General features: G+C 44.9%; 1 protein-coding gene across 2 annotated transcripts in view; it reads right to left on the bottom strand.

Moving 5' to 3' along the window:
• Positions 1-741: 741 nt before the first annotated feature.
• The window catches only part of ACOX1 (acyl-CoA oxidase 1), a 62,561-nt gene continuing 44,594 nt past the window's right edge, over positions 742-18,708 (bottom strand). For both annotated transcript variants that reach the window (XM_069752060.1, XM_069752058.1), the window contains exons 11-14: positions 4,870-4,975; positions 4,646-4,789; positions 4,045-4,251; positions 742-1,329 (exon numbers count right to left, since the gene is read on the bottom strand). In XM_069752060.1, coding sequence (XP_069608161.1) covers positions 1,279-1,329; positions 4,045-4,251; positions 4,646-4,789; positions 4,870-4,975 — 508 coding nt within the window. In that variant the 3' untranslated portion in view covers positions 742-1,278. The remainder of the gene's footprint in view (positions 1,330-4,044; positions 4,252-4,645; positions 4,790-4,869; positions 4,976-18,708) is intronic.

The raw sequence follows: 18,708 nt of genomic DNA on the forward strand, positions 1-18,708 counted from the left end.
AAGTCGCAGCTTTGCAAAGCTGTTGTGCTGACGCCTGGTGTCGAATGGCCCAAGAAGCACTGACCAACCGAGTCAAATGCACCTTAATCCCTGCTGGGACAGGGGTGTTCCTGACGCGGTAGGATTCCTGAATTGTGGAGCGAATCCACTTGGCTACAGTGGCCTTTGAGGCTGGTAGACCTTTCCTATGTCCCTCCGGAAGCACAAACAGGACATCCGACTTACAGAAGGAAGCCGTGCGAGATATGTACCACCGAAGAGCTCTAACTACATCCAGAGTATTGAGAGCTTTCTCGATACGATGGGTTGGTACCGGACAGAATGACAGCAAGACAATGTCTTCATTGAGATGACAAATATGTAGGTTGTTTTTTTTTTCTTAAATGGTGTTGCACTTCAGACAAAATATACTCTAATTTATTTAATCTTCTTGGTGCCCTGTTTAGTCAATAGGGTGGGGTCCACTGGTTTCTACTCAACTGGCTCTGCTTGACGGACAAGTATCTGCAAGTGTGTGTGAAGAGGCAGTGAAACTTGTTATGATATAGCCTCTCGGATTCATGATGTCCATGAAACATTGTAGGATCAACATCAGGGACATTCCCAACACAACATCACAGTTTAGTGCAGCTTTTTTTTTTTTTTTGTCTATAAAGTGACAACCTCTGTAATTTCTTTATAATGTACAGGCAGACACACTGCCACCTATTCGATGAAATAATGACACAGACACATAAGAAGTCCAGACTGTTATGTACATTATTGCATTAATTACAGTTTATAGTAGGTCACTAGTTTCCAAAATGGCGACATGACAATCTTCTCTTTTCGACCCTGTAGATTGTGTCGGACAGTATAGAAAAATATTATAGTAGTTACCATTTGTCTAGACTATCCAACAAATTCTAAGACATTTTCTAGTTCATTTAGGCAGAAAACTATTTCAAATACAAATTATGCCTACTGGCTAGAGACCGCATAATCCTGAAGATGGCACCCTCAAACAACAAGGACGGGGTGGGTGTTTAAAATCAAGATAAGATTTAGACCAAAAAAAAAAAAATGAATGTATGTCATTAGGGTATTCAGTACAGGTTGACTGTTAAAAATATAAAGTGACGCTAGCAGAAAACCATTACTGTTCCCATAGACTTACTGCTTAACATTACTTTATAAAAGGTAAATCAATAGGGGGAAAGCTCTTTGCAAAGAAAGCTAAAAAAAAAAATTATACAGTGAATTGTGTTGCTCCTGTTTCCTTGCTCTTTAGAAGATGAATCACAGCTTGGACTGAAGAGGTTTCAGATATTTATGGAAGGACGCATGAACCTTGGAAAGAAAAAGAAGCAACATTAGTTTTAATACATCTAAACAAGAGATCATGTAATGTTGCTCATGCGCAGATTACTATAGCCCAGTGTTCCCCAACTCGGTTCCTGGAGAGCCACCAACAGGTCATGTTTTCAGGATTTCCTTAGTATTGCATAATTGCATCACCTCGACAGGCAAGCATTCATCCATCTGTGCAATACTAAAGGAAATCCTGAAAACCTGACCAGTGGGCTTTTGTGGACTGGAGTTGGTGGACACTGCTAGCCGATGATGGGTGCTCCGATGCAGGAACATCGACATGGGTAATACTGTCACATAGTAGCCAAACAGTATAAAAGTCACAAGGGATAAAATGAAAGCAAAAGAGAGACAGAGCGACTCAACAGCTGGAGGGGTAAAAAAAACAAACATCTGAGGCTCCTTATATTAACTGTAGCCCTAGAAGTATACACACTGTATGAGGGTATGTGCACACGTCAGGTTTTTTTCCTGAAAGTCATTTTGGCTAAGAAATCCGCAAAAAATCCGCAAAAAGAATGAGCATGTTCATTTTTTTTGCGGAATGCGTTTTTTTTGCGGTAAAAAACGCATCCATCTGAACAAAAAATCCGGAATGCATTCTAAATGATAGGATGCATATTTTTAGCGTTTTTGATGCGGAATTATAGCGTTTTTATAGCGAAATTCCGCAAAAAAAACGCTAAAAATCCGGACGTGTGCACATACCCTAAAGGCTAGGTGCATCCAGAATTTTTTCTCCCTGCACTTACAAGAACAAAATGTTGAGAGTGTATGTTTTGCGGTTTCAATTTTAAGGATGGCATATGTAATGTGATCCTTCTCTGAAGTAAGATTTTAACAGTTCTCCGAATGATCCGTGCAGAAGAGAAAAAGTGCCCAAAAAGTGTGTGTTGAGAATATTTCTCTAATGCCAGGGTCACACATGCGAGTGTGATGGGAGAAACTTGCGCGAGCCTCTCGCATCAATACCCGGCACTCGGGACCAGAGTGTGCGGCTGCATGTATTTCTATGCAGCTGAACACTCCGGTCCGAGTGTCGGCGGCAGTGCCGGGTAATGATGTGCGAGCTTCTCGCATCACACTCGCAAGTGTGACCCTGGCCTAATCTGATGCATTGCAAAGTTTTTCATCTTTACTTGTGCTGTCGATTCATGAAAAATAAAAAATAAAATATGCAGTTGCTATTAAACTTTTGTCCTTTTTGCCCTAGACCTTTGCTGATATTACCGTTAACATCTTCACAGTGGAGGAATTAGTCATGCTCATTTACCACCCATGGATACCAAAGTCATCAAACCTCTAAACAAGGAATCTACTATATAATTGTCTAAGGGTCACTTCAGTCTTTCTGTCCTTCACGGATATTCATTGGTCGCGGCCTGTCTGTCTGTCATGGAATCCAAGTCGCTGATTGGTTGCGCCAGCTGCCTGTCATGGCTGCCGCGACCAATCAGCGACGGCCACAGTCCGGCGGAAAAATGGCCGCTCCTTCCTCCCCGCAGTCAGTGCCCGCTCCGTACTCCCCTCCAGTCAGCGCTCACACAGGGTTAATGGCAGCGTTAACCGCGGTGTAACGCACTCGGTTAACGCTGCTATTAACCCTGTGTGACCAACTTATTAGTATTCATGCTGCCTATGCAGCATGAATAGTAAAAAGATCTCATGTCAAAAATAATAAAAAATAGTTACATACTCACCTTCCGGAGCCCCCGGATCGAAGCGGCCGGATACCGATGTTCCTCGCGGTGCCCCGGTGACCGCTCCATGCATTGCGATCTCGCAATGCACTCTTCAGACCGGAACGCGCGATGAGCATCGGTAACCGGCCGCTTCGATCCGCTCCAGAAGGTGAGTATGTAACTATTTTTTATTTTAATTCTTTTTTTTTTTCAACAGGGATATGGTGCATACTACGTGACTGGCCAATATACTACGTGGCTGGACAATATACTACGTGACTGGGCAATATACTACGTGACTGGGCAATATACTACGTGGCTGGGCAATATACTACGTGGCTGGGCAATATACTACGTGGCTGGGCAATATACTACGTGGCTGGGCAATATACTACGTGGCTGGGCAATATACTACGTGGCTGGGCAATATACTACGTGGCTGGGCAATATACTACGTGGCTGGGCAATATACTACGTGACTGGGCAATATACTACGTGACTGGGCAATATACTACGTGGCTGGGCAATATACTACGCGGCTGGCCAATATACTACGCGGCTGGCCAATATACTACGCGGCTGGCCAATATACTACGCGGCTGGCCAATATACTACGCGGCTGGCCAATATACTACGCGGCTGGCCAATATACTACGCGACTGGGCAATATACTACGCGACTGGGCAATATACTACGTGACTGGGCAATATACTACGTGGCTGGGCAATATACTACGTGGCTGGGCAATATACTACGTGGCTGGGCAATATACTACGTGGCTGGGCAATATACTACGTGGCTGGGCAATATACTACGTGGCTGGGCAATATACTACGTGGCTGGGCAATATACTACGTGGCTGGACATTATACTACGTGGGCTATGCAATATACTACGTGGCTGGGCACTATACTACGTGGACATGCATATTCTAGAATACCCGATGCGTTAGAATCGGGCCACCATCTAGTTATGTAATAAAGATTTAGAGATTTGTGGAAAAGTCCCTTACCTGTGTTTTATTCAGGGGTGACTTCTTTGCCCATTCGAACATGTTTTCATAGACATTTCCATCATATCTCCCAAGTACACCGCCCAGCTGGGTGTCTGTGTAGTCAAATGCATCCACCAAAGCTACTGCATTAGGCCGGATTACTACCAACAAATCTTTAATCCGCTGCTGTATCTGCTCCAACTGGACAGGTGCCAGGAGGCCAGCCTGCAGGGAGGAAAAAATACTGTAATATTAATCCCTTGTTACCTGGCGCAATGACGATGTACATTTTTTTTTTTATAAAATGGCAACAAAAGTGAATATAATATATATATATATATATATATATATATATATATATATATATATATTATAATTGTCTAAGGGGTACTTCCGTCTGTCTGTCTGTCTGTAACGGAAATCCCGCGTCGCTGATTGGTCCGAATGCACGATTTGGTGATTGTATGACTCCCAAAGCACAGCTATCCCCATAATTTATAGGACGTTCCGAACATAGAGGAGTCAAATGGCTGGGGACAGAACTGCAGGCCGCATGTGGCCCCTATGCAGCTGGTTGTGCGCCAATACATCTTCAAACATGCCCCATTTGCCCATGTACCTGCAGAAAGTCTCCAGTATTTCGGCTGATTCCATGCAGCGTGTAGAGGAGACAGAGGGTGCTCAAGATCCGAAGAGCAGCCACATCCAAGACCTCTGACAACTTGTCCACGAAAAGCTTCACGACCACATAATGACAGTGCGCCTGGAAATTAAAAGTATTATAGTAGCAAGAAAGCCAACAACTGGAATAAAGAGGTTTAACTATTGACGTTCTGGTCTTACTTCGGTTGCCTGGACAAGGTCCACAGAGTTTTTGTTCCAAGCATCTTCTTTACGCTTGCCACGTTTCAGATCAGACTGGACGTTTTTGCATGCAGCCACGATTAGCCTAGAACACAGACATGGAAATGAATGACCGGCCATAAAAGATACAAGGTGTGATAAAGAAATAATCTGAACTGTACTGACTGCAAACAGCTAAGAATACATATAACGGCTTTCCATTAGCTGGTGAGATGCAAACCCAGAAACTGTGATAAAAAGTATGACCCATAGGCTGATCACATTGACACCTAGGAGAATATGGCAGCAAATGTTCAATAACTCAGCAGAATCATTAAAAGCAAGAACATTGTAACAGTGAAAATGACTCATTGGGTGACATTATTGCGATTATGCCCGAAATTGGAGTAAAAAAGTAGCTAATTGCGGTGCACACCGTTTCTGTGCCAAAAAGTGCAGCTTTTTAAACATTTTCCCACTACTCATGGCACCTTAAAAAAAATTAAAAGGGAATGGAGCTTCGTGGAAGGTGAGGGGTTGACACATGCGCTAACAAATTTGTTATAGAAAGTGGTGCAAACTATAGTGCAAATCTATGCCAGCCGATGGTGTAGCTATGACTTCCTGGAACAGGAGCAGCATGCCTTCCGCCCAATTTATTCAGAGGCTTGCTGCTCCTAGTAAATCAGGCACATGTTACACACGGTTCCATTTTTATCACACTTGCACTATACAACAGTGCTCCGGTCACATGATCAGGCTCAATCAAGTGATCCCCTTTCATGGCTGCCGCGACCAATCAGCGACGGGCACAGTCCGATTAGTCCCTCCCCTCCACTCACTGCCCGGCGCCCGCTCCATAATCCCCTCCACTCACACAGGGTTAATGGCAGCAGTAACTGCTCGCGGTGTAACACACTCCGTTACCGCTGCTATTAACCCTGTGTGTCCCCAACTATTTACTATTGATGCTGCCTATGCAGCATCAATAGTAAATATATGTCATGTTAAAAATAATAATAAAAAAAAAAAACCTGCTATACTCACTCTCCGCCGCCTTTCTCGCTCCTCTCCACGCTCCCGGGACCGCTCCATTGCAAGCGGCAGCTTCCGGTCCCGTCCCAGGGCTGGTGTGCGACAAGGACCTGCCGTGACGTCACGGTCATGTGACCGCGACGTCATCATAGGTCCTGCTCACACCAGCCCAGTGGGACGGGACCGCAAGCTGCCGCTTGCAATGGAGCGGTCCCGGGAGCGTGGAGAGGAGCGAGAAAGGCGGCGGAGGGTGAGCATAGCAGGACTTCAACGGGCTATAGGTGAGTATGTTTTTTTTTTTTTTTAAGTCTCTATACTACGTGGCTCTGTGCTGGGCAATATACTACGTGGCTGGGCAATATACTACGTGGCTCTGCTATATACTATGTGGCTGGGCAATACGTGGCTCTGCTATATACTATGTGGCTGGGCAATATACCATACTACATTGGCTTTGCTAAATACTATGTGGCTGGGCAATATACTACGTGGACATGCATATTCTAGAATACCCGATGCGTTAGAATCGGGCCACCATCTAATTATATATATATATATATATATATATATATATATATATATATATATTTATTTTATACTAGATGGTGGCCCGATTCTAACGCATCGGGTATTCTAGAATATGTATAGTAGTATATAGCACTGCCCACATAGCATATAGCAGAGGCCACGTAGTATATAGCACTGCCCACATAGTATATAGCAGAGCCCACGTAGTATACAGCACAGGCCACGTAGTATATAGCACAGGCCACGTAGTATATAGCAGAGCCCACGTAGTATATAGCACAGGCCACGTAGTATATAGCACAGGCCACATAGTATATAGCAGAGCTCACGTAATATATAGCAGAGCCCACGTAGTATATAGCAGAGCCCACGCAGTATATAGCAGAGCCCACGCAGTATATAACACAGAGACTTATGTAACCCAGCCCACGTAGTATGGCAGCTTTCTGGACACCGTCCCCGGCCCGTCTGTCCATGAGAGGAGCAGATGTACAGGCGGTTGTGAGAGCGGTGGAGGCGACATCTCCGGCAGTGCAGGAGCAGCACACGGCCCGTGCATAACAATAATAGGACAGTGTGTAGATGGCGGACAGGCCGAGGGCCCTGCAGGACTCCACAGTGCCGGCACATGGGCTGGCTCCGAAGAGCTGTTCACGTGCGGGGTGATAGTCCGCCCTTCCTGTAGTCCGGCACGGAGGCCGTTGCTAGCGGAGGACATCGTGGCTGCTCCCGGTTGTGTGCGGAGCCCCGGGCACAGGTCAGATGATGGCGGCCGCTGTGATCTTCCTGTTGTATTTCCATGTCCCGCATTGTGAGCGCTCGCTGCTTCCTCACCATTATAACCTGGTGCACCATGTGCGGGTCATGTGTCAGCAGTGACGCACGCAGGGGGCACTGACGGGGGGGTGAGTAGGGAGGGGCCAATTTGCACCACTTGTTAGCGGTGACTGGAGGGGAGTATGCGGGCGCCGGGCACTGCAGGGGAGTAGGGAGGGACTAATCGGACTGTGCCCGTCGCTGATTGTCATGGCTGCCGTGACCAGGCAGCTGGCGAGACTAATCAGCGACGCGGGATTTCCGTTACGGAAGTTGAGGACAGAAGGACAGAAGTACCCCTTAGACAATTATATATATAGATGAGCCGACCGTGCTCATTACACAACTACCCATCGGCTATAAACTATATATTCAGCTGACCGTGCCTCCTCCTAGCAATCGCCGGGAAAGAACCAACCTTGCAAAATTCCTGCACAATCAGCTGAATATACAGACACCGTAAGGCGGGGACCTGGGTGAGAGGCTGACACATGCAGTGCGCATGCCCAGGAATCCCAGCCCCGCACTGTGCATAATGCATAACACACTGCGGGGCTGGGATTACCAAGGTGGGTGGCCGCACTGGCGCAGTCTGCAAGCCTGGCTGGGACGTCAGATGACCAGAGCTTACTGCGCTTGCACGAGACAGTACTACACAGCGCAGGCGACGGATTTCATGGAAAAACAGCGTGGAGGGGGCGGCGCCCGGAGCCCCTGAAGATTTGAGTGACGGCAGTGTGGTGGTTCAAGCAGGGGGGTGAGGACCCGCCTCCCTGGATAAAGACAGGCATTTTGGAGAAGTTATAAAACGCTTTATTTTGGGAATACATGCACCAAAAACTAAAAGAGCCACCTTGTTAGAATGCAGCATTACTGCTGCACAAGGTGGCTTTTTTAGTTTATAACGGCTGGAGGGGGTGACAGTGGCCCTTTAAGTCTGCATTCCAAATGATGCTCCTTCCCTTCCGAGCTCTGCCATGCGCCCAAACTGTGGTTCCCCCCCACATATGGAGTATCAGCGTACTCAGGACAAATTGGACAACAACTTTTGGGGTCCAATTTCTTCTCTTGCCCGTGGGAAAATAAAAAATTGGGGGCGAAAAGATCATTTTTGTGAAAAAAATATGATTTTTTATTTTTACGGCTCTGCATTATAAACTTCTGTGAAGCACTTAATGGGACAAAGTGATCACCACACACTAGATAAGTTCCTTAGGGGGTCTACTTTCCAAAATGGCGTCACTTGTGGGGGGTTTCAATGTTTAGACACATCAGGGGCTCTCCAAACGCAACATGGCGTCCCATCTCAATTCCAGTCAATTTTGCATTGAAAAGTCAAATAGCGCTCCTTTGCTTCCGAGCTCTGTCATGCGCCCACATATGGGGTATCGGTGTACTCAGGACAAATTGTACAACAACTTTTGAGGTCCATTTTCTCCTGTTACCCTTGGTAAAATAATACAAATTGGAGCTGAAGTAAATTTTTTGGGAAAAAAAGTTAAATGTTCATTTTTATTTAAACATTCCAAAAATTCCTGTGAAACACCTGAAGGGTTAATAAACTTCTTGAATGTGGTTTTGAGCACTTTGAGGGGTGCATTGTTTAGAATCGTGTCACACTTGGGTATTTTCTATCGTACAGACCACTAAAAATGACTTCAAATGAGATGTGGTCCCTAAAAAAATGGAGTTGTAAAAATGAGAAATTGCTGCTCAACTTTTAACCCTTATAACTCCCTAACAAAAATTTTGGTTCCAAAATTGTGCTGATGTAAAGTAGACATGTGGGAAATGTTACTTATTAAGTATTTTGTGTGACATATCTCTGATTTAATTGCATAAAAATTCCAAGTTGGAAAATTGCGTAATTTTCAACATTTTCGCCAAATTTCCGTTTTTTTCACAAATAAACGCAGGTAATATCAAATAAATTTTACCACTAGCATGAAGTACAATGTCACAAGAAAACAATGTCAGAATCACCAGGATCCGTTGAAGCGTTCGAGTTATAACCTCATAAAGGGACAGTGGTCAGAATTGTAAAAATTGGCCCGGTCATTAACATGCAAACCACCCTTGGGGGTAAAGGGGTTAAAATAAAAAACAAAACATATACTCAACTTCCGAAGGCCAATTGAAGTCCTGACGCCTGTGTGCGGTGCACGCGGCAGCTTCCGGTCCCAGGGTTGGTATGAGCGCAGGACCTGTGATGACGTCGCGGTCACATGACCGTGACGTCATGGAAGGTCCTTCTCGCATAGCATCCTTGGCACCAGAACCTGCCGCTTGCACTGCCGAGGACAGCGCGCCACGTCGGAGGGTGAGAATAACCTTTATTTTATTATTATTATTATTTGTAACATTAGATCTTTTTACTATTGATAACAAATACCATTGATACATAATTTAGAGAAATACTTCGGGAAAACATCCCATATCAGTTAGGACATGGTAACCAGGACACTCCAAAAGCATATATCCTACAAAGACTCCATGGAGTACAAAGTCCAATACACTCTAATAAAAATTCAGTAATTTTATTAATAATAATACAAAAAATAAAGCATAACAAAACATAACTACAAAGTAATGACACAGACTTCAGACATGATGCTTATACAGAAAGAACAAGGCAACTGTAGTAACACTCGGGGAAGATAAAGCAGATCACCCGTATTACATATGGTACAGCGTATACTGAAAAAGTGCTTAGTGCAATCTAAAGTGCTTAAAAAGTATGAAACTATGTCCCAAACTGGGGAACATAGTACACTACACACTGTATAACCTACGGGACCAGAGGATAAATATAAATGCCAAATATCCTCTGGTCCCGTAGGTTATACAGTGTGTATGTACTATGCTGTTAGCCCCCCGAGTAAGCCCAACGCGAAACGCGCGTCGGGGCTGCTGCAGAGACAGGCACTGGCACATGGGTAAGATAAGCGGCGTATTTGGCATTTATATTTATCCTCTGGTCCCGTAGGTTATACAGTGTGTATGTACTATGCTGTTAGCCCCCCGAGTAAGCCCAAAGCGAAACGCGCGTCGGGGCTGCTGCAGAGACAGGCACTGGCACATGGGTAAGATAAGCGGCGTATTTGGCATTTATATTTATCCTCTGGTCCCGTAGGTTATACAGTGTGTAGTGTACTATGTTCCCCAGTTTGGGACATAGTTTCATACTTTTTAAGCACTTTAGATTGCACTAAGCACTTTTTCAGTATACGCTGTACCATATGTAATACGGGTGATCTGCTTTATCTTCCCCGAGTGTTACTACAGTTGCCTTGTTCTTTCTGTATAAGCATCATGTCTGAAGTCTGTGTCATTACTTTGTAGTTATGTTTTGTTATGCTTTATTTTTTGTATTATTATTAATAAAATTACTGAATTTTTATTAGAGTGTATTGGACTTTGTACTTTTTACTATTGATGCTGCATACGCATCATCAATAGTAAAAAGTTGGTCACACAGGGTTAATAGCTGCGTCAATCGAGTGTGTTACACCGTGGCATAATGCGGTCCATTAACGCTGCCATTAACCCTGTGTGAGCGCTGACTGGAGGGGAGTATGGAGCGGGCACTGACTGCGGGGAGGAAGGAACGGTCATTTTGCCGCCGGACTGTGCTCGTCGCCGATTGGTCGTGTCAATGGTTGTGGACGTTTTGCCACGACCAATCAGCGACTTGGATTTCCATGACAGACAGAGGCCGCAACCAATGAATATCTGTGACAGACAGAAAGACAGACAGAAAGACGGAAGTGACCCTTAGACAATTATATAGTAGATAAAGGGAGGGTTAAATAACGGAAAAAATTGGCGTGGGCTCCCGCGCAATTTTCTCCGCCAGAGTGGGAAAGCCAGTGACTGAGGGCAGATATTAATAGCTTAGAGAGGGACCATGGATATTGGCCCTTTATTTTAACAGCTAGAGCCACAAAATTTTGCACACATACACTTCTAACATTAGTAGTGAGGAATATGTATAAAAAAAATAAAAAAAAAAATAAAAAAACGGATATGAAAAGGTTTACTGCATGTAAACCATCTATGTACATAATTGTCTAAGGGGTACTTCCGTCTGTCTGTCTGTCCTTCTGTAACGGTTATTTGTTCGCAGATTGGTCTCGGCAGCTGCCTGTCATGGCTGCCGCGACCAATCAGTGACGCGCACAGTCCGCAAGAAAATGGCCGCTCCTTACTCCCTGCACTCACTGCCCGGCGCCCGCATACACCCCTCCAGTCTGCCCTCACACAGGGTTAATGGCAGCGGTAACGGACCGCTGCTATTAACCCTGTGTGACCAAGTTTTTTACTACTGATGCAGCCTACGCAGCGTCAATAGTAAAAACATTGAATGTTAAAAATAATTAAAAAAATAAAAAATGATTATATACTCACCTACGCCGCCTTTCCAGCTCCTCGCGATGAAACCGGCACGTTCCGGTCGCACGGATGGTCTGGCAGAAGGACCTGCCATGACGTCACGGTCATGTGACCGCAACGTCATCACAAGTCCTGTGCGCCTGCGCGAACAGGACCTGCCGTGACGTCACAGTCATGTGACCGCTACACGGTCATGTGCCCGCGACGTCACGGCAGGTCCTGCACGACAAGGACCTTGCCGCCGGGAGCGTGGCGAGGAGCGGCAAAGGCTGCGGATGGTGAGTATAGCAGGACTTCCAACGGGCCTTCGGAAGGTGAGTATATGTTTATTTTTTTTTTTACGTCTCTATACTACGTGGCTCTGTGCTGGGCAATATACTACATGGCTGTGCAATATACTATGTGGCTGGACAATATACTACGTAACTGGGCAATATTCTACATGGCTCTGCTATATACTATGTGACTGGGCAATATACTACGTGACTGAGCAATATACCGTACTACGTGCCTCTGCTATATACTACGTGGCTGGGCAATATACTACGTGACTGGGCAATATACTACGTGGCTGGGCAATATACTACGTGGCTGGGCAATATACTACGTGGCTGGGCAATATTATTATTATTATTATTTATTATTATAGCGCCATTTTTTCCATGGCGCTTTACATGTGAGGAGGGGTATACATAATAAAAACAAGTACAATAATCTTAAACAATACAAGTCATAACTGGTACAGGAGGAGTGAGGACCCTGCCCGCAAAGGCTCACAATCTACAAGGGATGGGTGAGGATACAGTAGGCCAGGGTAGTACGTGACTGGGCAATATACTACGTGGCTGGGCAATATACTACGTGGCTGGGCAATATTCTACGTGGCTGGGCAATATACTACGTGGCTGGGCAATATACTACGTGGCTGGGCAATATACTACGTGGCTGGGCAATATACTACGTGGCTGGGCAATATACTACGTGGCTGGGCAATATACTACGTGGCTGGGCAATAACAGGATTTTTGGTTGCTTACTGTAAAATCTGTTTCTTGGAGCCTCCATTGGGGGACACAGGAACCATGGGTGTATGCTGCTGCCACTAGGAGGCTGACACTATGCAAATAAAAAAGTTAGCTCCTCCTCTGCAGTGTACACCCCACCGACTGGCATTATACTCTCCAGTTAGTGAGAAAGCAGTAGGAGAAAAGAACAAGGTTGAAAAACCATAACCACAAACTTGATGAGAACTGTAAACGTGAGAACAGTCATAGAACATATAACAACAGAAACTTTGGGAGGGAGCTGTGTCCCCCAATGGAGGCTCCAAGAAACAGATTTTACGGTAAGCAACCAAAAATCCTGTTTTCTTTATCGCCTCTCATTGGGGGACACAGGAACCATGGGACGTCCCAAAGCAGTCCCACGGGCGGGAAATACCGGATTACTCACCGGTAATGCTCTTTTATAGAGCCCACGACAGCACCCACTAGAGAGAGGGGATCCGCCCCTAGGAACAGGAAACCTACAGAGAGATAAAAGGGGCGGCCCCCCCTCGCTCCTCAGTTGTTTTACAGAGAATAGGAGGAACCGCTGCCAGGTTTTAGTTAACAGGTTCAGGTATACACACACACACACACACACACATATATATATATTACACACACACACACATATTTACAACCTTATACTACATTTTTCTAATATTTACACCTCACCAAAGAGCACCACGTGCAACTATATAAAGAAAAAAAGGGAGGGATGTGAACGGGTGCTGTCGTGGGCTCTATAAAAGAGCATTACCGGTGAGGAATCCGGTATTTTCTATTCGCCATGACAGCACCCACTAGAGAGAATTACAGAGACTATAGACTGGGTGGGTTTACTGAGTCAAGGACCGATACCCCAAAGGTTAGATCAGAAGCAGCTGATAGGTCTAATCTATAATGCTTATAGAAGGTATTAGGTGAAGACCAAGTTGCAGCCTTACATATAAGGTCTATTGGCACATTCGCCCTTTCTGCCCAGGAAGTCGGCAAGGCTCTTGTAGAGTGTGCTCCTACATGCGTTGGAGGATCTTTTCCTCCCGCTTTATACGCCAAGATTATGGCCTCTCTGATCCAGCGAGATAATGTGTTCTTTGTCACTCTGGTACCCTTGGTTTTACCCTGGAAAGACACAAAGAGAGCCCTACTCTTCCTCCAGTCCCTAGTTCTCTCTAAATAGGCCAAGACAGTCCTTTTTACATCTAGGGTATGAAGTCTTACTTCTTCTGGAGTTGAGTGGATCTCATAAAAGGTAGGTAACAAGATCTCCTGAGATCTATGAAAAGTAGTGGCTACCTTAGGGAGATAGCAAGGGTCCGTTTTCAAAATTATCCTATCTGATGTCACCGATAAAAAGGGAGGATCTATAGATAGTGCATGGAGATCGCTCACTCTTCTAGCGGAAACTAATGCCACTAATAATACAGTTTTCAAAGAAATATTTTTTAGTGAAGCTGTATGGAGAGGCTCAAAAGGCGACTGTGTTAATGCATCTAGGACTATAGATAGATCCCACTGAGGAACCTGTGGTATGCTAATTGGCCTTGATCGCTCACAAGCAGATATAAACCGGGATACCCACCTATTACCCGCAACATCATAATTAAAAAGAGCTCCTAAAGCTGAAACCTGAACCTTCAGAGTGCTTACGGAGAGTCCCAATTCCAGACCCTTTTGTAGAAATTCTAACACTGGAAATATAGGAACTTCAGAAGAAAGTTGTGCAGTATGGAATTGAAGAAATTTTCTCCAAATTCTAACAAATTCTGGTAGTTGAAGGTTTTCTACTCTTCATAAGAGTATCGATTAATCCACTAGAAAACCCCCTCAGACTTAGTAACCGCCTCTCAAACTCCAGGCAGTTAAGTTCATGCCCTTTGCCTGAGGATGGAGGAAAGGTCCCTGAGATAGCAGGTCCCTGGACTGAGGCAGAATCCATGGATCTGAAACTGACCTCGCTCTCAGCCATGAGAACCATGGCCTTTTGGGCCAGAATGGGGCTATTAACAGAACTCTTGCGCCTTCCTCCCTTATTTTTCTTATTACAATCGGCAATAGATTCCATGGGGAAAAAGCATAAGCCAGGTCGAATGTCCATGGAACCTGGAGGGCATCGAGCATGTCCGGCTTGTCCTCCCTGCATAGAGAGGCAAACACCTTGACTTGACGGTTGGCTCTTGTGGAAAACAAGTCTATTTGAGGAACACCCCATCGAGCTGTTATCAATTTGAAAATTTTTCTGTTTAGCATCCATTCCCCCTGATGAAGAGTGTGACGGCTGAGGAAATCGGCACGAAAGTTGTCTGTGCCTCTGATGTGCACCGCTGACAGGGATAGCAGATGACCTTCAGCTAACTCCATGATGTCTGATGCCACCTCCCTGAGTTTGTCTGACCGCGTACCTCCTTGATGGTTCAGATAAGCCACCGCAGTGGTGTTGTCGGAGAATACTCTTGTATGAGAGCCGCTGAGCTGAGGAAGGAAGTGAAGTAGGGAATAATATATAGCCCTCAACTCTTTGACATTCGAGGAACTATTAAGTTCTGAGCTGGACCAAAGATCCTGAACCCACTGATCCTGAAAATGTGCCCCCCAGCCTTCAGGACTAGCATCTGTGGTCACTATACTAGGAGGGGTGATTACCCATAGAACCCCCCCTTGAAAGATTTTCCCGATCCAACCACCACCTAAGGGAGTGTAATACTTCCGACGTTAGGAAAACTGTTTTATCCAGACCTCCTCTATTCTTAATGTCTTCCTCCAAAACAAATTTTTGTAGATGCCTAGAATGGAACTGTGCCCACTGGACCGCCGGAATGCACGATGTTAGAGAACCTAGTAATGACATGACCTGTCTTAACGACATACTACGCTTTTTTTATTGCTAAGGATACTTTATCAAATATGGAAATTTTCTTATCCTCAGGAAGCTTACAAATCTGGTCAACCGAATCCAGAAGGAGCCCAAGGAATTTCTGACACGTTACAGGCTGAAGTCTGGATTTTTCCCAATTAACCAGCCAGCCCAGGGATTGTAAGGACAACACTACCTCCTGTAACCTCTGCTCACACTGTAGGGGGTTTTTACCTACAATCAATAGGTCATCCAAATACGGAATGACCAAAGTATCCTTTACCCGTAAAAAAGACATTACCTCCAGGAATAATTTAGTAAAAACCCTTGGGGCCATAGATAAACCGAAGGGCATTGCCCTGTATTGTAGATGACGAATTTGCCCCTCTATACAAACTGCTACCCGAAGAAATTGCTGGTGTAAATGATGTATAGGAATATGGTAATAAGCATCCTTAAGATCCAATACTACCATGTAACAGTTTAGAAATAGATTTTTTTTTATGGCCGAACGAATGGATTCCATTTTAAATGTTCTGGGTCTTATAAAGGAGTTTAGCTTTCTCAAATTAATTATAGTTCTGAAAGAGCCGTCCGGCTTACTAATCAGAAACAAGGGAGAGAAAAATCCCCTCCCTATCTGGGAAGATGGAACCTCTACTAGGACTTGTTTGAGTAAGAGGGATTTAACTTCGGTTTCAAGTGCCTCTTGCTGAGGCCTGGATCTTAAGGTGGTAAGTAGGAAAGAATCCAGAGGGGTTCTAATAAAGTCTAATATGAGGCCTGAAGATATTAAATCAATAGCCCATGGATTAACTGTTATTTCTTTCCATTGATGACTAAATTGTTTTAGTCTTCCACCCACCGGAGAAATATAATTAACGGAATTTATCTGCTGGCTTGAAGGGGCGTTTATTAACCCCTTTCTGCCAGCTGACGGAATAGTACGTCAGCTGGCAGATCCCCTGCTTTGAGGTGGGCTCCGGCGGTGAGCCCACCTCAAAGCCGCGACATGTCAGCTGTTTTGTACAGCTGACATGTGCGCGCAATGAGCGCGAGCGGAATCGCGATCCGCCCGCGCCCAATAACTAGTTAAATGCCGCCGTCAAGCGCTGACAGCGGCATTTAACTAGCGCTCCCGGCCGCGCGGCCGGAGATGCTCGCACTGCGGACCCCCGTCACATGATCGGGGGTCAGCAGTGCATTGCCATAACAACCAGAGGTCTCCTTGAGACCTCTATGGTTGTTGATGGCTGATTGCTTTGAGCGCCACCCTGTGGTCGGCGTTCAAAGCAACCCTGCATTTCTGCTACATAGAGGTGATCTGTACTTCACCTCTATGTAGCAGAGCCGATCCTATGGAGGCTATTGAAGCATGCCAAAATTAAAAAAAAAAGTGATTAAAAATATAAAAAAAATAAAAAAAATATATAAAAGTTCAAATCACCCCCCTTTCGCCCCAATCAAAATAAAACAATTTAAAAAAAATCAAACATACACATATTTGGTATCGCCACGTTCAGAATCGCCCGATCTATCAATAAAAACAAAGGATTAACCTGACCGCTAAATGACGTAGCGAGAAAAAAAATCAAAACGCCAAAATTACGTTTTTTTTTGGTCGCCGCGGCATTGCATTAAAATGCAATAACGGGCGATCAAAATAACGTATCTACACCAAAATGGTATCATTAAAAACGCCAGCTCGGCACGCAAAAAAGAAGCCCTCACCTGACCCCAGATCACGAAAATTGGAGACGCTACGGGTATCGGAAAATCGCACATTTTTTTTTTTTTTAGCAAAATTTGGAATTTTTTTTCACCACTTAGATAAAAAATAACCTAGACATGTTTGGTGTCTATGAACTCGTAATGACCTGGAGAATCATAATGGCAGGTTAGTTTTAGCATTTAGTGAACCTAGCAAAAAAGCCAAACAAAAAACAAGTGTGAGATTGCACTTTTTTTGCAATTTCATCACACTTGGAATTTTTTTCCCGTTTTCTGTTACATGGCATGGTAAAATCAATGGTATCTTTCAAAAGTACATCTCGTCCCGCAAAAAATATGCCCTCACATGGCCATATTGACGGAAAAACAAAAAAGTTATGGCTCTGGGAAGGAGGGGAGCAAAAAACGAAAATGAAAAAGTGGAAAAAGCTCCGGGGGTGAAGGGGTTAAACAAATTTCCTTTTTGTTTGAAATCTTTATTATTCCATCTGTCTCTGAAGCCTCCCCTCCTTCCGAATGGTGGCTTCCTGAACGCCCTTCTGTAAGACGGAATAAAGGGATTAGGAAACCCTTTCTTCCTTTCACCCGCCTTAGTGAGTATATCATCAAGGACTGCTCCAAAGAGGTACTCACCCTGACAGGGTATGGCACATAATTTGGGCCTAGACTGGGCATCCCCCTTCCAGTTTTTTAGCCACAATGCACGCCGAGCCGTATTGGAGAGGTTAGCCGTTCTGGCCGCAAGGCGGAGAGAATCTATTGAGGCATCCGATATAAAAGCCGCAGCACCTTTAATCAGAGGAATAGATGCACGTAATTTCTCCCTGGATACGCCATTTTTAATATTTTGATCCAGCTGTTCCAGCCAGACTAGCATAGACCTGCCAGTACACGTGGCTGAGATTGCCGGTTTGAATGCCGTGACACAGGCTTCCCACGATTTCTTAAGAAGTGCGTCTGATTTTCTATCCATGGGATCGGATAAAGAACCTGCATCCTCCACGGGTAAAGAGGAACGGCGAGATGTAGACGCAACCGCCACATCCACTTTTGGTATTTTAGCCCAGGCATTCAAATCCTCGTCATCGAAGGGGTAGCGTCTCTTACAGGATATTGGCACAAACCCCTTTTGACCTCTACTCCACTCTTTCTTAACGAGGTCCTTTATGGCCTGGTTTACCGGAAATACGTGGCCTTTTCGCTGAGAAAGACCAGCGAACATGACTTCCTGTGGCGTTTGGGGTTCTTTTGACTCAGATAACCCCATCGTATTCCTCACTGACTTAACCAAGTTGTTTATATCATCAGTTGGAAAACAGACAAAGTCCTCTTCCTCTGAAGAATTGGACAGCTGAGAGACATCTGTGTCAACCTCCCCACTCTCTGCTGAAGTATCAGCTTTAGGTGAGGATACTCTTCTACTTCTTTTTTCAATATT

The sequence above is a fragment of the Ranitomeya imitator genome, chromosome 2 (genome assembly GCF_032444005.1).
Source record: "Ranitomeya imitator isolate aRanImi1 chromosome 2, aRanImi1.pri, whole genome shotgun sequence".
NCBI lineage: Eukaryota > Metazoa > Chordata > Amphibia > Anura > Dendrobatidae > Ranitomeya > Ranitomeya imitator.